This window comes from Hypanus sabinus, chromosome 2, assembly GCF_030144855.1.
Source record: "Hypanus sabinus isolate sHypSab1 chromosome 2, sHypSab1.hap1, whole genome shotgun sequence".
Lineage (NCBI taxonomy): Eukaryota > Metazoa > Chordata > Chondrichthyes > Myliobatiformes > Dasyatidae > Hypanus > Hypanus sabinus.
Window position 1 is genome coordinate 207,369,583 of NC_082707.1, and position 20,770 is coordinate 207,390,352.

Sequence of the window (20,770 nt, forward strand, 5' to 3'; positions counted from 1 at the left end):
AGTTCAGACATTTCTGGTACAGAACTGAAATCAGAGTAGGAGTAGGATGGAGAACTAAACTTGTAGATCAAATGAAAAACTTTCACCCAATCTTCATCTGAATTACTCAGAGTGGGATGTTATGTTGAAGTTTGGTGAGGCCAAATTTGGAGTATTGTGTACGGTTTTGGTCACACACCCAAGGAAAGATTAAAAGAGTGCAAAGGAAATTTACAAGGATGTTGTCGGGACATGAGGACCTGAGCTATAGGGAAATGTAGAAAGGGTTAGGACTTTATTCCCCAGAGAGAAGAAGAACGAGGGGAGATTTGATTGAGATATACAAAATTAGGAGGGGTACAAGTACTGTAATTGCAAGTATGCTTTTTCCACTGACTGTAGAGTTAGAGGTCATGGGTTAAGGGTGAAAGATGAAATATTTAAGGGGAACACGAGGGGGAAACTTCTTCACTCATACAGTAGTGAGCAGAACGAGCTGCTGGCACAAGTGATGGATGCTGGTTTGATTTCAATATTTAACCTAAGTAAATGGGTGGGAGGGGTACGAAGGGCTATGGTCCAGGTGTGTGTTGATGGGATAAAGCAGATTAAAAGATCGGCACAGACTAGAAAGGCCAGAGGGCCTATTTCTCTGCAGTAGTGTTCTGTGACTCAAGGACACCATATTGTGAGCACCCAGTATATTAAAGTGCTGGAAGACCAAGTGAATCATTGCTTCTCCTGGAAGGAAATTTTGGGTCCCCGGATGCTTGGAAGCAGTGACAAAGGAGGACAGATGTTACATCTCCTCCTTGAGAAGAATGCAGACGGAGATGGAAGAGTGGACCAGCGGATCTCAAAGGGTCTATTCCCTCCACTATAACTGAAAGGGAAACAAAGAAAAGGCGCAACCGGTGATAAAATACTGCTGAAGGTGACAGAAATGACAAAGGGTGACACACTGAATGTAGCGGCTGGTGGACTAGAAAATAAGCATATGAGGAACTCAACAGGCCTGGCAGCATCCAAGGAGAAAGACTGATGAAGGATCTTGGTCTGAAATGTTGTCTGTACTTTTTTTCCCATAGATGCTGCCTGGTCTGCTGAGTTCCTCCAGCATTTTGTGTGTGTTGCTCTGGATTTCCAGCATCTGCAGAATTTCTGTTGTAAATGAGGAACTCACTTCTTGTTTTACTTAGTGCAAGGGATGACAGCAGAAATGAAAATAAGAGAGAGAGAGAGAGAGAGAGACTTGCCTTAGTTAAGGAAAAGGAAAGCATTTTTAAATGGGACCAGAGTTGGAAGTCTCACTATCAGGATATATACACAATAAATGAGAATGGTATGACTCCACAATGAAATGATTTCCACAATGAAACAATTTCCACACATTCGCCCATTAGTTTTTAAAACAACACATTGTTGCAAATTATTTTGTCCTTAAAAGGAAGATTTGGAATATGGTCTTGTTACCTCCAGAAGGGATCAAATACATTGAATCTCAGAATTAGAGGCAGGTTTAATTTTACTGGCATACATTGTGAAATTTGTTTTGTAGCAGCAGTACAGTGCAATAAACAATTTAAAAATTGAATAGTGCAAAAAGGGAGTAAAATTCAACATTAATGAGAAATTGGGATAGGTACATGGATTGGAGGGCTATGGTCCAGGTGCATTTCGATGGGGCTAGGCAGATTATTAGATCAACTTGGACTAGATGGGCCAAAGGTCCTGTGTCTGTGCTGTTGTGCTCTATGACTCTAAAAGTTAGGAATAAAAAAAAACTTCAGACCAGATAGCAGCTAGCTCTATGCAAGTCTAGAATGGAGACGAGGCGGAATTTCTTCATATATTTAAACATTTTTATTCATTTACAGGATGTGAGCGTTGACATCAAGTCAGCATTTATTACCCTTCACTAGTTACCCTTGAAAACGTGGCATTGAGCTGCCTTCTTGAACTGCTGCAGTCCCTGAGCTGTCGGTACACCCGCATGTGTGGTGAATCTGTGGAATTCATTGCCACAGGTGGCTATGGAGGCCAAGTCTTCATGTATATTTATGGCAGAGGTTCATAGATTCTTGATTGGTCAGGGCATGAAGGGATATGGGGAGATTGGGGCTGAGAGGGAAATATATCAGCCATGATGAAATGGAAGAACAGACTTGATGGGCCAAATGGTCTAAGTCTGCTCGTACAGGTTATGGTCTTAAATGCACTCTGGTTCAGTAGAAGTTGGCAACCTGACTTGAAGCCAACAGGACCTGACTATGTTCGATAAGCATCAAGAACAGTGACTGGATGTCCTTTTAGGTTCATTCTGGGTTGGCTTTAGATTTGCCTGGACAGATCATTTTTTAGCCAAGCAGACCTCCAGCTGAAATCACTACTGCAGATAATTACAGGGACAAATCCCATTACATTCTCAATTGTGACATTTTGAGTAGCTGAGGCAAAAGACTAATAAAGTCTTAAATTTACCATTTTTCAGAAATGAAATACTTACAGTGCTGAAAGAATTTTCAAATGTTTTTTCAGCAAATCCAGCAGCTAGAAGGTCTTCTCTACTCTGTATTAAATTCTGTCTAAGTCTGAATAAAAACAGTTCATATTAGATAAATTACAGTATTATTACATGAGCACAATACTTGGCAAAGCCATGATTTTGACATCAATTCACTAACAGCTATGACTGGGTTGGGGGCTAACTGGCCCATCCCATCAGTGCTGCCCTCCAGTGTTCGCTCAATGGAAGACAAGCAAGATTGCATTCGCCTTCACCTGCACTGGACCATAAGACCACAAGATATCGAAACAGAATTGGGCCACTTAGCCAATAAATCAGATCTGCCATTCCCATGGCTTATTTATTAACTATCTCAACCCCATTCTCCTGCCTTCTCTCTCTAACCTTTGACACTCTGCCTAACCAAGAACCTATCGACCTCTACTTTAAATATACAGTGAAACCCTGATTTTACGTGCCCCGATTTAATGCGAATTCGGATATAACGTGATGAATCACTGGACTCCTTGTCCACGTCAATCCATACTCCCCCTTCTCCAGCCTTGTATCCCTTTTGCCAATCAACTTCCCAGCTCCTGGCTTCATCCCTCCCCCTCCTGCCTTCTCCTATCATTTCGGGACTCTCCCTCTCCCTCCCACTTTCAAATCTCACTATCTCTTTTTTCCATTAGTCCTGACTAAGGGTCTCAACCAGCTGCTGCCTGGCCTGCTGCATTCCACCAGCATTTTGTGAGAGTCATTGGACCTGTTTTGTGCTCAAAGTGGAACAAACTGCTGGACAAAGGAAATCTTTTACTGTGAAAGATAAGCTTCATACACTTGACGCGATCAAGACTAAAAGTCAAGCTGAAGTTGCTTGAGACCTCGGGATACCGGAATCAACACTTTGTGGCTGGAAATCTCACGAAGAAAAGTTTCACGCATCGCGTGAGGCAGAGAAGGTGTCTGAATGGAACAAAGAAGAGCTACACCAGTGGTACTCTGCTGACGACGAATGTTCCAAATGAGCACCTGATGAACACCGAGATCGTCCATAACGTAACTATAGCACCAGCGGAGGCAGGTGTACTGGTTCTTGAGCCACAAGAAGATAATGAAGAGCCTCCACCCCCACCGCCAAAAGCGTCTGAAGCCACCTCGAGGCTAGCCTCCATTGGTTGCAGAGCCAGGAGGTGGACCACATGAAAAACCTCCAACCCAGAAGCCTTCTAGATTTCGCTCGCAGCCAGTGACATGCTACATTCAAGCAAGGAATGCTCGATCACTTTTTTAAGAAATAAACTGTAAATGATGATTGCTAATACTCTTGAATGTTTTTATTTGTTGTTTTGTATACAAAGAAGTTTTACTAAAAATTAATTTGTGTTTTAATTTCTACAGCGACAACAATGATTTATTCGTGGAATTCTTTAATTCAAAGGTCATTTATTTGCCAAAAGGTAAACATGCAAAAAAAGGGTCAAATAGGGCGAAAATAGGAGTGTTTTAGGATGTTAAGTCAACATTGGGTCAGTTTGAACATTGATTTTCTTGAACCCTGATTTAGTGCGACTCCGCTTTTTTTGCAATGACATTTTACGGACCCAAACGATCGCGTTATAACGGGGTTTCACTGTATTCAATGATGTGGCCTCCACAGCGTCCCGTGGCAATGAATACCGCAGGTTCACCACCCTCTGGCTAAGGAAGTTCCTTCTCATCTCCATTCACCTACACAAAATGAAAAACTGCTGTGTGCTTGTTCTTGCAGAAACATCCCATATACCATCAACCTACAGGCCATGCCATTCAGGGACTTGGGGTAAATATTTTTTGTTGTGACTATTGTTTTCTGCTATCATGATTATATGTACTCTGTGTGACTGTATGCACTGTGCTTCGCACCTTGTTCCCGGGGAAAAAGCTGTTTTGTTTGTCTATATACATGTATAAGTTTACTGCTGTTTGGGGGTCTGTATACAAGACTCTGATGGGAGTTATATACAGACCCTCAAACACTGGTGAAGATGTGGTATGCAAATTAGTACGGGAGATAGACAATGCATGCTAAAAGGGCAATATTACAATAGTCGTGGGGATTTCAATATGCAGGTAGATTGAGAAAAATCAGGTTGATGTTGGATCTCAAGAGTGGGAATTTCTAGAATGCCTATGAGTGGACTCTATAGATCAGCCTGTGGTTGAGTCCATTAGTGGATTGGGTACTCTAGATTGGGTGTTGTGCTATGAATGAGAATTGATTAGCGAGCTTAAGGTAAAAGAACCCTTAGGGGAAAGTGATCATAATATGATTGAGTTCACATTGAAGTTTGAGAAGGAGAAGCTGAAGTCAGATTTATCAATATTACAGTGGAGTAAAGGCAATTACAGGGGCATGAAAAAGGAATTGGCCAAAATTGATTGGAAAAGAACACTGGCAGGGAAGATGGCACAGCAGCAATGACTGGAATTTCTGGAAGCAATATGGAAGGCATAGGATAGATACATCTCAAAGAGAAAGAAGTAATCTAAAGGCAAGATGACATGTCCATGACTAATGAAAAGTAAAAGCCAGAAAAGCCAAAGAGAGAGTATATAATAGAGAAAAATTAGTGGGAAGTTAGAGGACTGGGAAGCTTTTAAAAACCAACAAAAGGCACCTAGAAAGTCAATATGGTAAAGATTGAATACAAAAGTAAACTAGCCAATAATATTATAGAGGATACCAAAACTTTTTTCAGATACATAAAAGTATAAAAGAAAGGTTAGATTGGATATCAGACAGCTAGAAAATGATGCTGGAGAGGTACTAATGGGAGCAACAAAAAGGCATGTGAACTGAATAAGTAATTTACATCAAAATCTTCACTGTGGAAGATATGAGTAGTATGTCATAACGCTCATGATAAAATAGGCCAAAATTAGCATAGTTTCCTGAAGGAAAAATCTTGCATGACAAATCTATTGGAATTCTTTAAAGAAATAACAAGCAGGATAGCCAAAGGATAATCACTGGATGTTGTGTACTTGGATTTTCAGAAGGCCTTTGACAAGGTGCCACACATAACTATGCTTAACAAGTTAAGAGCCTGTGATATTACAGGAAAGGTATTAGCATGGATAAAACAGTGGCTGATTGGCAGGATGCGAAGTGTGGGAACAAAAGGCTGGTTGCTGATGACTAGCGCTGTTCCACAGGGTTCTTTTTATGTTATATCTCAATGATTTGGATGATGGAATTGATGGTTTTGTGGCAAAGTTTGCAGATGATACAAAGATAGGTGGAAAGGTAAGCAGTTTTGAGGAGGCAGGCTGCAGAAAAACTTAAGATTAGGAGAATGGGCAAGAAAGTGGCAGATAGAATAGTGTCAGGAAGTGTACGGTCAGGCACTTTGGTAAAAGAAATAAAAGGGCAGACTATTTTCTAAATGGAGAGAAAATTTCAAATTCTGAGGTGCAAAGGGACTTGGCGGTCCTAGTGCAAGATTCCCTATAGGTTCAATTGCAGTTTGAGTCAGTGGAGAGAAAGGCAAATGTGATGTAAGCATTCATTTCAGGAGGATTAGATTTTAAAAGCAAGGATGTAATGTTGAGAATTTATAAAGCACTGAAGCCTCACTTGGAGTATTGTGACCAGTTTTGGGCCCCTTATCCTAGAAAGTATGTGTTGATATTGGAGAATTCAAAGGAGATTCATGAAAATCATTCCAGGATTGAAAGGCTTGTCATATGAAGAGCGTTCCATAGCTGCGGGCCAGTACTCATTGGAATTCAGAAGAATGAGGGGTGGCATCATTAATTTATTGAAATGCATTGATAGAGTGGATGTGGAGAGGATGTTTTCTATGGGTGGGGGGGGAAAGAGTCTAGTCCAGAGGTCACTATCTCAGAATAGAGGGGCATCCTTTTGGAATAGAGATGAGGAGGAATTTCTTTGGCCAAAGAGTGGTGAATCTGTGGAATTCATTGCTACAGGCGGCTGTCGAGGCCAAATCTTTATGTATATTTAAAGCAGAGGCTGATAGATTCTTGATTAGTCAGAGCATGAAGGGATACGGGGAGAAGACAGGAGATTAGAGCTGAGAGGGAAATTGGATCAGCCATGATGAAATGGCAGAGCTGACTCGATGGGTCAAAATGGTCTAATTTTGCTCCTATATCTTACTGTTTTGTGACAAGGTTGAATGACAATTAAACTTGAAGTTGTCGACACTATTTTTCATGCAGTAAATGTAGAAAATTCAGCAAAATCCAAATGGAAGAAAAACTGAAATGTTAATTTTTTCATCCTTTTAATTCCTTAGCACGTATCTATTGCAGATGGTCAATGGAGTAGGCAGTTTAAGTGTTTTGGCATGCTTTAAATAGGCTAAAAGGCCTGTTTAGGGGCTGTACTTTTCCAAAACCCAATGAAGTCACATAGGATCCACAGTGAGTTGGTAAACTGGATCCAAAACAGGCCTGGTGAGAGAAAACAAGGGACAGTAATATCGATGTATTTTTCTGATCAGAAGTTTGTGACCAACTGCATCTGACAAGGATCCATACTGGGACCTCAGCTGTTGGTAATATTTATTAATGATCTGGATGAAAGGATGAGAGTGAGAGTCAGCTGGAGATGCTCATGGAGTGAGTACTGTTTTGGATTCGCTCCATAACCTTTACTTTCTTTTTAACCTTTGATCACCCTTATTCAGCTTATTTTTACCTATACCTAAAGTTTTTTTAATTTTTTTTTAAACTTACTGCCAAGAGTTTGTTGTGAACTTTTGAAGATATGCAAACAGAAATGTCTCTCAGGTCTAAGGGACGGGATCCCGGACGCAATCAGAACGGTAACGGAAAGAAGCAGGCTCCGCCACAACAAACTCAATTATGAATTGTTTATGGAGGTTTTGGATAAAAAATTTGGTGAACTACAACAATTTTTTAAAGAAGATATAAAGGCTTTTCAAGAGTACATGGTTAAGACGGATTCAGTAATTAAACAGCAACAAGCTCTTATTGCGTCTCTGCAAGAAGATGCTCGGAAGCGAGATTTGACTATTGAAAAACTGCAACAGGATTTAATTTCAACCATTAAGCTGATGGAAGCCCTTAAAGCCAAGAGTGACGATTTTGAGAATCGGTCCAGAAGACAGAACTTACGTATACTTGGTCTTCCAGACGGCATAGAAAAAGATGACCCTTCGAAATATTTTGCTCAACTTTTAAAAGAAGCGTTTCTGACGATTTTCCCGAATAACCCTCCTTTATTGGATCGGGCACATAGAATTCGGCGTCGATCACCGAGTGCTACAGACAAACCTTCGGTGGTAATTGTCCGGTTCCATTATGTACATGACAAAGAACAACTTATAGGAGCAGCTCGTCAGGCAGGAATGATTAAATTCAAAGAATTCTGCTTCCGCCTGGTCGAAGACTTTAGTCTTGACCTTTTAAAAAGGATTCTTTTTAAACCATTGATGGCTGAATGTTATGAGAAAAATCTGAAACCTGCGCTCCTATACCCTGCGAAGCTTCGAATATCTCCGTCGAATGCTCCACGACAGGTTTTTTTTTCAACTTCAGAAGTGAGACAATATCTGGAGGAGAACTTCCCTACTGCTACAGACACCGGTCTCTAATAAACGAACGATTCTGATCATGTAAGATGGTTCTCGATCTCTTAAACCAGAATTAAAATCTGGTTATTGGTGTAGGTTCATCCTATACTTTATACTTAAGTTAAAGTGTGTTTTCGTCATATTAATTGTTCTGCCTTATACACTTTAACCATTATACTACATACTTGTCCATTAACTTTGTTCCTTCGAAGGTATATTTTTAATTCTTTGAAGGTGAATTTTTCTTTGATTAAGATGGTGGTTTTTTGAAAAAGATTTTTGGTTTTGCTTAAGATGGCGTTATTTTTTTTCTTTCTTTCGTCTTCTTCCTACAGTGCATCGCTTATCATAGCTTAAATATTTTTTGTTTTGTCTGGGCTGAGCCCGATTTATAATTTTTTTTTAGTGACTATATTTTTATTTTTTTTTACAACTATACTTAGAAATATGGTTTTTATTATAGCGATTTTAGTTTTTAAAGTTGGGTGATTCTTTTATATATATCCTTTATATATGGAGTGTTCTTCAGCTGACATGGGGGTAGGATTAGTCTTACTTTTTCTCCTTTTTTAAGTCATATTTTGGCTTTTTCTCTTTTTCTTGGGGGGTGGGGGGGATGGTCTGTTTTCTAATTCTTTTTTTTGCACCAGTTTGTGTTAGTTTTTTTATTTGGGCTGTTTTTGAACTTCAAATATGTCTGTGTTGTCGTCACTTCCGGGTCCTCTCTTTACTTTTGTTCCTCTTCCGGGTGCATGAGTTTATAAGTTGGTTAACCCTTTCTATACCAAAGGGTTGATTTTAGAATTATGGCTCAGACCATTAATTTTGTGGCTTGGAATACTAATGGTTTAAATCATCCAATTAAACGAAAGAAGATTTTCAAAGTATTCCAAAGACTTAATGCTCATATCATTTTGTACAAGAAACTCATGTGAGGAAGAAGGACAAATTTCGTTTTTTTAGATTTTGGCGGGGTCAACAGTATCACGCAAATTCGAATGCTAAAGTAAAAGCAGTTTCAATTTTTATTGACTCCTCTATTCCATTTGTTCAAAATGATATTTTTTTTGGATCCGAATGGTAGATTTTTGTTAATTATGGGTTTACTTTGTAATAAAAAGGTTGCTTTGGTTAATGTTTATGCTCCAAATGTGGATTGTCCTGACTTTTTTAAGTCCTTATTTACCTCTTTACCCAATTTAAACGAATATAAGTTAATAATGGGTGGTGACTTTAATTGTTGTTTAAATCCTCTGATGGATAAATCTTTATCTATTCAGACTTTACCTAATAAGTCGGCCACTTGTATTAACTCTTTTTTGACTGACAATGGAGTTTTTGATATTTGGAAATTTCGGCATCCTAAAGACAAAGAGTTTTCTTCTTTCTCACATGTTTATCACTCTTATTCAAGAATTGATTATTTTTTTGTAGACTCTTGTTTTATTCCATTGGTAATCGGTTGTAACTATGATATTATAGCTATCTCTGATCATGCTCCATTATTACTTTCTATGAAATTTACGGATACAGCTTCTAATGCCAGACAATGGCGATTTGACTCTACCTTGTTGCAAGACTCTGACTTTATAAAATTTATGGAGGAGCAGATCGACTTCTTCTTTTCAACTAATTCTACAGATGATATCTCCTGCGGAACACTTTGGTACACTTTTAAAGCGTATATACGTGGACAGATTATTTCTTATTCTGTTGGTTTGAGGAAACGTACTAAGATGGAAACTCTTTTATTGGTTGATAAAATTAAAGAGATTGATAAGAAATATTCGATTGCTCCTAGTAAGGAGCTTTACAAACAAAGGGTTGAACTTCAAATGGAACATAGTTTATTACTTACATCCTCGATTGAAAATCAATTAATGAAAACTAAATCTGATTTTTATATACATAGTGATAAATCTGGTAAAATGTTAGCTAGTCAATTGAAGAACGCTTTGGTTAAACATCAAATCACTAAGATTTGTCAGCAGAATGGGAATCTGACAGTTAATCATGATGAGATAAATAAGGCATTTCAAGACTTCTATACCTCCCTGTATCAATCTGAATTTCCTCAAGATCATAATACCATGTCTGATTTTCTTGGGAAATTAAAGTTTCCAAGATTATCATCTGATGATCTTTTAATATTGGATACTCCTATTACGGATGTAGAAATTAAAGGGGCTATTTCCTCAATGAATTCTGGGAAAGCACCGGGTCCAGATGGTTATACAGTTGAATTTTTTAAATTTTTTTCCGCTACTTTTTTCCCTTGGTTAGGTAAGGTTTTTGAGGAAGCCATTAGATTGGGGAATTTGCCACAATCTTTTTATAGAGCTTCCATTTCTCTAATATTGAAGAAAGATAAAGACCCTACTAACTGTGCTTCCTATAGACCTATATCTTTATTGAATGTAGACTCCAAGATTTTTTCCAAGTTACTGGCATCTAGATTGGAGAAGGTATTACCCAAAATTATTTCAGATGATCAAACTGGTTTTATTAAAAATCGTTATTCTTTTTTTAACATTAGGAGATTGTTGAATATTGTTTATACTCCCTCACATGACTCTTCAGAATGCGTGATTTCATTAGATGCGGAGAAAGCATTTGATAGTTGAATGGCCTTACTTATTTAATGTGTTGGAGAAGTTTAATTTTAGTCCGATATTTATATCATGGATTAAATTGATTTATCATACTCCAGTAGCCTCAGTGTTTACCAATAATCAAAGATCTCCCTTTTTTCGCCTATTTCGGGGCACTAGACAAGGATGTCCTCTTAGTCCATTACTATTTAACATTGCCTTAGAACCTTTGGCAATTGCCATCAGACAATCACAGGATATTTTGGGTATTAATCGTGGGACAGACATTCATAAGTTATCTTTGTATGCAGATGATTTATTACTATTCATTTCTAACCCGGAGAAATCCATCCCAGCAGTTTAATCATTATTGGTTCAATTTAGTGAGTTTTCTGGGTATAAGTTAAATCTTAATAAAAGTGAATTGTTTCCTTTGAATAAACGGGTCCCAATTTATGGAAATTTACCTTTTAAATTAGTTAATGATTCTTTTACTTATTTACGGATCAAAATCACAAAAAACCATAAAGATTTATTTAGAGTTAATTTTTTTACCATTAATTGATCAGATTAAAGGTTTGTTTACTAAGTGATCACCTTTATCTTTATCCCTAATAGGTAGGATTAATGCTATTAAGATGGTTATTTTACCTAAGTTTTTATATTTTTTTCAAGCGATACCAATTTTTATCCCGAAATCTTTTTTTACTAATGTTGACTCTAAAATTTCTTCATATATATGGCAGAATAAAAACCCCAGGTTAGGTAAAATATATTTACAGAAGACAAAAAAGGAAGGCGGGTTAGCATTACCTAATTTCAGATTTTACTATTGGGCAGTTAATATTAGATATTTGTTATGGTGGTTGAAAGATGGGGGTGGATCTTTTGGCCCTCGTTGGGTGAGTTTAGAAACTAAATCTGTATCAGCTTATGCTCTGGGTTCTATTTTAGGGACTTCTCTCCCTTTTGCTCTTCCTAAATTGCCGAAACGAATTGACAACCCGACAGTTAAACATACTTTGCGTATATGGTTTCAATTTCGGAGATTTTTTGGGTTGACTCAATTCATTTTAAATAGTCCTATTGTATCTAATTGTTTTTTCCACCCTTCCATTATAGATCAAGCTTATTCGGCTTGGAAAACTAAGGGATTACTAAGATTTTCTGATTTATTTTTGGACAATTGTTTCAAGTCTTTTGAACAATTATCCAACAAATATAACTTGCCTAGATTTCATTTTTTTAGATATTTACAGATTAGACATTTTTTAAGTACTGTACTCCCTACGTTTCCAAATTTTGTGCCTTCAGATATTTTGGGGAGTTTATTTGAATTAGACCCTTTTCAAAACTTTATAATATGATTCAGAGCCTCTTTATAAGACTAAAAAGGATTGGGAAAGAGAGCTTAGTCTTATTATTTCTAGTGAGAATTGGGATAGAACTCTTCAATTAGTTAATACATGATCGTTATGTGCCAAACATTCATTAATACAATTTAAGGTCGTACATAGGGCCCATTTGTCGAAGGATAAATTAGCTCATTTTTACTCTCATATTAGTCCTATTTGTGATAGATGTCAATCTGAAATTATGTCTTTAACTCATAAGTTTTGGTCTTGTTCATTTTTGGAGAAATATTGGAAAGATATTTTTGATATTATTTCTGCGGTTTTGAATATTGATTTACAACCTCATCCTATTACCGCAATTTTTGGTTTACCAATGTTAGACTCACTGCATTTATCTTCTTCAGCCCGTCGAATGATTGCATTTCTAACTCTGATAGCTAGAAGATCTATATTGTTGAATTGGAAGGAAATTAATCCTCCCACTGTATTTAATTGGTTCTCTCAAACTATGTTATGTTTAAATTTAGAGAAAATTAGAAGTGGTGCTTTTGAGACTTCTATTAAATTTGAAAAGTTATGGAGACCATTTATTCAACGTTTTCATATGATGTAATATGACCCTGTTCCAAGTTCATTTGATTTCCCAGCTTTTAGCTTATGTATGTTGAGAGGACCAGAAGTGACGGCATTGATGAATACTTATTTTTGTGAGATATTATAAACAGCCCCCTTTATTTTTCTCTCTCTTTTTTTTTGCTTCTTTTTTCTTCTATATTAGTTATTAGATTAGTAGATTAGCTAGTTTTGCATTATATATATATTTTTTTCTTTCTTTTTTGTTTTTTTATATTATATATTATGAAATATTTAGACTTACCATGTTCATACATATATTTTATGGCTTATGTCTTGGTAAACTCATTTATATTGTAACTATTATGTATGTTTTTTTTCATATGTAATGGAATTTGTATGTTGGTAATTTCTTTATCAATGTATCATTTGTATTCTGTCCATATTACTAATAACAATAAAAAGATTTAGAAAGAAAAGAAAGAAAGGATGAGAGTGGATGTGCAGAGGATGTTTCCTATAGTGGGAGTGTCTCAGTCCAGAGGGTAAAGCCTCAAAACAGAGGAGCATCCATTTATAACATTAATGAGAAGGTATTTCTTCAGCCAGAGGGTATCCAGTTGACGATGGAGACCAAGTCACTGAGTATTTAAAACAGAGGTTGATAGGCTCTTGGTTAGTCAGGGTGTCAAAGGTTACAGGGAGAAGGCAGGAGAATGGGATTCAGAGGGATAATAAATCAGCTATGATGGAATGACAGAGCATCTCAGTGGGCCAAATGGCCTAACGCTGCTTCTACGGCTTATGGTCTAAAATGTAGGTGGTCTGTTTAGTATGTTTGAAGTTAAAGAATTGGGATTTGAGGACAATGAGGAAGGTTGTCAATGGACAGCTTGGGAATTTGGGCAGAGACACTTCAGACTCAGTTTAATCTGGTATAAGGCAAGGCTGATGAATTTTCAAAGGTCAAATGCAAGTATACAGTAAGTGTTGGGGGCAATGATGTACAGAGGGATGCAAGTCCATAGCTCCCTTGGACATAGAATATAGAACAGTACAGCACAGTACAGGCCCTTTGGCCCACAATGTTGTGCCAACCCTTAAACCCTGCCTCCCATGTAACCCCCCACCTTAAATTCCTCCATATACCTGTCTAGTAGTCTCTTAAATTTCACTAGTGTACCTGCCTCCACCACTGACTCAGACAGTGTATTCCACACACCAACCACTCTCTGAGTGAAAAACCGTCCTCTAATATCCCCCTTGAACTTCCCTCCCCTTACCTTAAAGCCATGTCCTCTTGTACTGAGCAGTGGTGCCCTGGGGAAGAGGTGCTGGCTGTCCACTCTGTCTATTCCTCTTAATATGTTGTACACCTCTATCATGTCTCCTCTCATCCTAGCTCCTTCAATCTTTGATCATAATCCATACTCTCTAAACCAGGCAGCATCCTGATAAATCTCCTCTGTACCCTTTCCAATGCTTCCACATCCTTCCTATAGTGAGGCGACCAGAACAGGACACAGTACTCCAAGTGTGGCCTAACTAGAGTTTTATAGAGCTGCATCACTACATTGCGTCTCTTAAACTCTATCCCTCGACTTATGAAAGCTAACATCCCATAAGCTTTCTTAACTACTCTACCTACCTGTGAGGCAACTTCCAGGGATCTGTGGACGTGTACCCCTAGATCTCTCTGCTCCTCCACACTACCAAGTATCCTGCCATTTACTTTATTCTCTGCCTTGGAGTTTGTCCTTCCAAGTAGCAACACAACTGGAGAAGTGCTACAGAAGGTATAGAGCTTGCTTGGCTGAGTATTAAACTGGGAAGTCAATTTGCAGTTCTACAAAACTAGTTGGCCCAGGTTTGGAGTATTGTGTGCAGGTTTAGTCATAGAACATTAACAGCTTGGTACAGTACTTTCTGCCCACAATGTTGTGCCAACCTTTTAATCTACATCATGACCAATCTAATCCTTCCCTTTCACATAGCTCTGTACTTTTTTTTCATCCACATGCCTAACTAAGAGTTGCTTAAACATCCCTAATGCATCTGCCTTTACCACCAACCCTGGCACAGCATTCTATGCACCCACCACTGTGTAAAAATCCCCCCCCCATTATACTTTCCTCCAAGTAACTTAAAATTATTGCCTCTCATCCTACCCATTTCTGCCCTGGAAAAAAGGTAATGGCTGTCCACACTCTATTCCTCTCCTCACCTTGTTTACCAAGTCACCTCTCATCCTCTTTCACTACAAAGAGAAAGCCCTAGCTTGCTTAATGTTTCCTCATATGACATGGTCTCTAATCCAGACAGCAGCATACTGGCAAAACTCCTCTGCACCCTCTAAAGCTTCCTACCACAGTATAGGAAGGGTGTGCAGGATTTGGAGAAGGAACAAAAGATGTGATCTAGGGTATTGCCTCAGTTGGAACGTCCTAGCAAAAAGGAGAGGTTGGATAAAATTCGATGGTTTTCTCTGGAGTGTCAGAGATTGAGCGGCAACCAGTTTCAAGTATTATGAGAAGTTTCAAGTAATATGAGATGTATCAATGGAAAGCGAAGAATAGATGTCTAGATAAGATTTTAAAATAACGAAGAGCAATAGGTGCCTGGAATGTACTACCAGAAGAATAAAGCATCTCAACATTTAAGAGTTCTTTTACAGCAGGAACAGGCAGAAAATCGAGGGATGTGGAAATGATATTGTGGTCAGCTCAAATGGCCTGTCCTCTACTACAATACAGTAAAATGGGAACACATCACCACCCTTTAGAGACATGAGGTTCTGCAGATGCTGGAAATCCAGAACAACACCCACAACTCAGATGGTCAGGCAGCATCTATGGAAAAGAAGGGTCTCGGCCAAAATCATCAACTGTCTATTCATTTCCACAGATGCTGCCTGACCTGCTGAGTTCCTCCAGCCTTTTGTATGTGTTACCACCTTTTAAAATCCCTCCATTAAGCCACCAAAGAAGTCCATACAGACATTTTGTATCTCAAGTTTTTGTTCTGTATTGTTAGTTTTCCCTTATTTGAACTCAATGCACTGTCTGAACAGTATGCAAAGTAATGGTATGTTTCAGTACATGTGACAATAATAAACCAATTCCAATAACAAACGTGTAAGGGTGGCACAGCTAGTAGAGACACATTTCTCTATTATGTACAGACTTTGCCTGTGACCGATCAAGCTTTTCCCATGTCTCATTGAACATAAAACAGTATAGCACAGGAACAGTCCTTTCGGCCCACAATGTTGTACCGAACCAGTTAAATTAGTAATCAAATGGCTACCTAAACGAATCTCTTCCGTCTACACAATGTCCATATCCCTCAATTTTCCTCACATCCACATGCCTATCTAAATGTCCCTTAAAGGTCCCCAATGTTTCTGCCTCTATCACACCCCAGGCAGCACGTTCCAGTTACCCACCACGAAAAAATTCCCTCTCACCTTAAATTCATGCCCTCTGGCATTAGACATTTCAACCCCGAGGGGAAAAAGACACTGTATGCCTACTCTATCATAATCTTATAACCTCTATCAGATCTCCCCTCAGCCTCCGCAGCTCCACTAAGCCAGAAACGGGTGAATTTATTATGGGAACAAGGAAATGGCAGATGAGTTGAACAGGTACTTTGGATCTGTCTTCACTAGGGAAGACACAAACAATCTCCCAGATGTAATAGTGGCCAAAGGAACTAGGGTAAAGGATGAACTGAAGGAAATTTATATTAGGCAAGAAACGGTGTTGGATAGACTGTTGAGTCTGAAGGCTGTTAACTCCCCGGGACCTGATGGTCTGCATCCCAGGGTACTTAAAGAGGTGGCTCTAGAAATCATGGACGCATTGGTAATCATTTTCCAATGTTCTATAGATTCAGGAACAGTTCCTGCTGATTGGAGGGTGGCTAATGTTGTCCCACTTTTCAAGAAAGGAGGGAGAGAGAAAACAGGGAATTATAGACCAGTTAGCCTGATGTCAGTGGTGGGAAAGATGCTGGAGTCAATTATAAAAGAGGAAATTACGACACATTTGGATAGCAGTAGAAAGATCAGTTCGAGTCAGCATGGATTTATGAAGGGAAAATATGCCTGACTAATCTTCTGGAGTTTTTTGAAGATGTATCTATGAAAATGGACAAGGGAGAGCCAGTGGATATAGTGTACCTGGACTTCCAGAAAGCTTTTGATAAAGTCCCACATAGGAGATTAGTGGGAAAAATTAGGGCACATGGTATTGGGGGCAGAGTACTGACATGGATTGAAAATTGTCTGGCTGACAGGAAACAAAGAGTAGTGATTAACAGGTCCCTTTCGGAATGGCAGGCTGTGACCAGTGGGGTACCGCAAGGTTCGGTGCTGGGACCGCAGCTGTTTACAATATACATTAATGATTTAGATGAAGGGATTAAAAGTAACATTAGCAAATTTGCTGATGACACAAAGCTGGGTGGCAGTGTGAAATGTCAGGAGGATGTTATGAGAATGCAGGGTGACTTGGACAGGTTGGGTGAGTGGGCAAATGTATGGCAGATGCAGTTTAATGTGGATAAATGTGAGGTTATCCACTTTGGTGGCAAGAACAGGAAGGCAGATTACTATCTAAATGGAGTCAAGTTAGGAAAAGGGGAAGTACAATGAGATCTAGGTGTTCTTGTACATCAGTCAATGAAAGCAACCATGCAGGTACAGCAGGCAGTGAAGAAAGCTAATGGCATGCTGGCTTTTATAACAAGAGGAATTGAGTATAGGAGTAAAGAGGTCCTTCTGCAGCTGTACAGGGCCCTGGTGAGACCCCACCTGGAGTATTGTGTGCAGTTTTGGTCTCCAAATTTGAGGAAGGACATTCTTGCTATTGAGGGAGTGCAGTGTAGGTTCACAAGGCTAATTCCCGGAATGGCGGGACTGTCATATGTTGAAAGATTGAAGCAACTGGGCTTGTATACACTGGAATTTAGAAGGATGAGAGGGGATCTGATTGAAACATACAAGATTATTAAGGGATTGGACACTCTGGAGGCAGGAAGCATGTTCCTGCTGATGGGTGAGTCCAGAACTAGAGGCCACAGTTTAAGAATAAGGGGTAGGCCATTTAGAACAGAGATGCGGAAAAACTTCTTCACCCAGAGAGTGGTGGATATGTGGAATGCTCTGCCCCAGAAGGCAGTGGAGGCCAAGTCTCTGGATGCATTCAAGAGAGAGTTAGGTAGAGCTCTTATAGATAGCGGGGTCAAGGGATATGGGGAGAGGGCAGGAACGGGGTACTGATTGTGTATGATCAGCCATGATCACAGTGAATGGCGGTGCTGGCTAGAAGGGCCGAATGGTCTACTCCTGCACCTACTGTCTTTTGTCTATTGTCCACAGAAAACAACACATGTTTGTCAAAAAAAAATCTGAAAAGATATGTGAATTGGTAGGTTCATTGGCCAATGTAAATGTGTGGGTGAGTGATAGAAACTGGGATAAGCTAAAGGGAATGATGTGAAAACAAAGGATAAAATGGATAATTATTGTTGAAGGATAGTCGGTACAGACTCAGTGCACTGAAGGGCCAATTTCTGTGCTGTATATCTCTATCATTATCTTCCTGAGAATGTGATGTCCATTCTCTTGTTAATATTGAAATACTGACCATTAGCTATACAAAAAACAACACTTGGATCAGGAAATTAACAATTACAAGTGGTTTCTTTGGGCTTTTCAGTATTCATTTTCACAATGTAAATGCATTATGTACTTCAAGCACTGATGGCAAAACTATTATGACAAAAAAAGCACGAAGCCTTTGAGCCTTCCTCTCCATTTCACTTCCTTGGATATGTGTTTTAACTGCAATAACAGTGATAGTTCTGCCGTTTAACAAAGGTCAAAACAGCACCTAGCCTTAGCAATTAGACACCTGTAGAGGCCAAGTCATTGGGTATATTTAAAGCGGAGGTTGATAGATTGCTGAGCTATCTAACCAGCCAGCACAGTGGTGCATGTAGGCTTCATTTCAACATTTAAGAGAAGTTTGGATAGGTACATGGATGGTAGGGGTATGGAGGGCTACGGTCCCAGTGCAGGCCAATGGGAGTAAGCAGTTTAAAAGGGTCAGCACAGATGAGATGGGCAGAAGTGCTTGTTTCAGTGCTCTACTTTTCTATGACTCTATTAATTAGGGAGTCAAAGTTTATGGGGAGAAGGCATCAGAAAGGAGTTGAGGGGAAAATAGATCAGCCACAATGAAATAGCAGAGCAGTCTAAGTGGGCTGAGTTGCATAATTCTGCTCGTAGATATTAATCTCATGTTCATATTTATACCTGCAAGTCAGCTTTCTCATCAATAATATTCACATAGTTAGCGTTGGTTAACGCCCAAGAAAATGCCCGTGGAATGTGTGGGTTTCCTCCGAGTGCTCTGGTTTCCTCTCACAGTCCAAAGACGTACTGAGTAGTAAGCTAATTGGTCATTGTAAACTGTCCTTTGATTAGGATAGGGTAAAATCAGGGATTGCTGGGTAGCACAGCTCAAATCACTGGAAGTATCTGTTCCATGCTGTATCTCTGAATAAAAAATTAAAAACAAAATAACGTACTTTTTGATTCCCTTGTTGTTTCCAAGCATTGATTCCAGATAAGCAAAGCTGAGTGCCCGATAAAAGCAGTTTCCATCACCAAGTGTCCTTCTGAAGAAAGCATACTTTTTACTGATATCCTGAATGAAAAAGAAAAAGATGACTATACATTTGCAGGCGACATGAAAGGGACATGCAGTACAGTGTATTATGGGCTTCCCATTCCCGTTCCTCTTTGAGGCCACTGTCAGGGTGAAGGAGCATCACCTCAGATTCTGTCTGTGTAGCATTCAACCTGATGGCCTGAATATAGATTTCTCCTTTTGGTAATTTTTTCCCCTCCCTCTTCCCTCTTCTATTCCCCACTCTGGCCTCTTGCCTCTGCTCCTCACCTATCACCTCCCCTGGGTCCCCTACAGCCCCTTATCTTTCCCACCCACCATCTGCTAGCTGCCCTGCTTCCCCTCCCCTCACCTTTTTATTCTGGAATCTTTCCCCCTTCCTTCCCAGTCCTGAAGAAGAGACTCGGCCCGAAACGTCGACTGTTTATTCATTTCCATTGGTACTGCCCGACCTGCTGAGTTCCAGCATTTTGTGTGTGTTTCTAAGCTATTCACTTAAAACTCTGGCAAAAATGCAAATCCAGGCAAAAAATTTTTTAAAAGATGTGACTGTACTCTCTGTCCCACGTGCATGCAATCCACAAGTTGCAGTAAAATCCAGACTCTCCCAAAGAGTACCATAGGGAGACATGTTTTGTTTGCATTACACATGTGTAAACACTTTTTCTTTATTACAACATACTGCTGCCACAAAATAAATATCATGAGATATTCCAGTGATATTAAACCCGATTCTGATTGACACAGCTAGTGACTTACTGTACAATTTAATTCGTGAGATGAAAAACAGCAATATTGTCCTTCACATAATTTAAAATTAAAATCATACCTGTACTTTTTGTTGATAAATTCTGTCTTCAGGATGTTCATCTCCAAGAGCTTGTATTTCACTTCGATCAGAGACTATCAATACAGGTCCACACTACGTACATAAAACAGAAAAATAACACTCACTTCAATAGCGAATTTGGTACTCAAAGGACAAACAAGTCACAGCAAAATCCAAACTTACTGCTGATTTTGTTCACCACTTTGATCTCTTTTATTTTAATGTGTTTACTTTATTTAGCAATACCATATGGAGTAGGCCCTTCTGGCCCTTTGAGCCATGCCAGCCCAGCAACCCTACAACTCAGATGAACCCTGCAGGACAATTCACAATAACTGATTAACCTGACAACTATGACTTTGGACTGTAGGAGGGAACTGGGGCATCTGGGGAAAACCCACACATTCCACTGGGAGGACGTACAAAAACCGCTTAAAGAAGGGTGCCAAAATTGAACTCTGAACTCCTGACACCCTGAGCTTTAATAGTGTCATGCTCACCGCTATACTAACCTCGGCACCACAGGTTTTTGCACTACTTATTTTTTAATGTATTTCTTCTTGTAACTTACAGTACATGTTGTGTATTGCACTGTATTGCTCTCAAAATAACAAATTTCACAGCATATATCAA

The 20,770-nt window shown here is 39.1% G+C and overlaps 1 protein-coding gene across 1 annotated transcript in view; it reads right to left on the reverse strand.

Moving 5' to 3' along the window:
- LOC132390042 (ubiquitin thioesterase OTUB2-like) overlaps positions 1-20,770 on the reverse strand; it is a 36,396-nt gene that overhangs the window by 3,453 nt on the left and 12,173 nt on the right. Inside the window, exons 2-4 of the mRNA XM_059962632.1 lie at positions 20,138-20,230; positions 19,208-19,326; positions 2,486-2,570 (exon numbers count right to left, since the gene is read on the reverse strand). Coding sequence (XP_059818615.1) covers positions 2,486-2,570; positions 19,208-19,326; positions 20,138-20,230 — 297 coding nt within the window. The remainder of the gene's footprint in view (positions 1-2,485; positions 2,571-19,207; positions 19,327-20,137; positions 20,231-20,770) is intronic.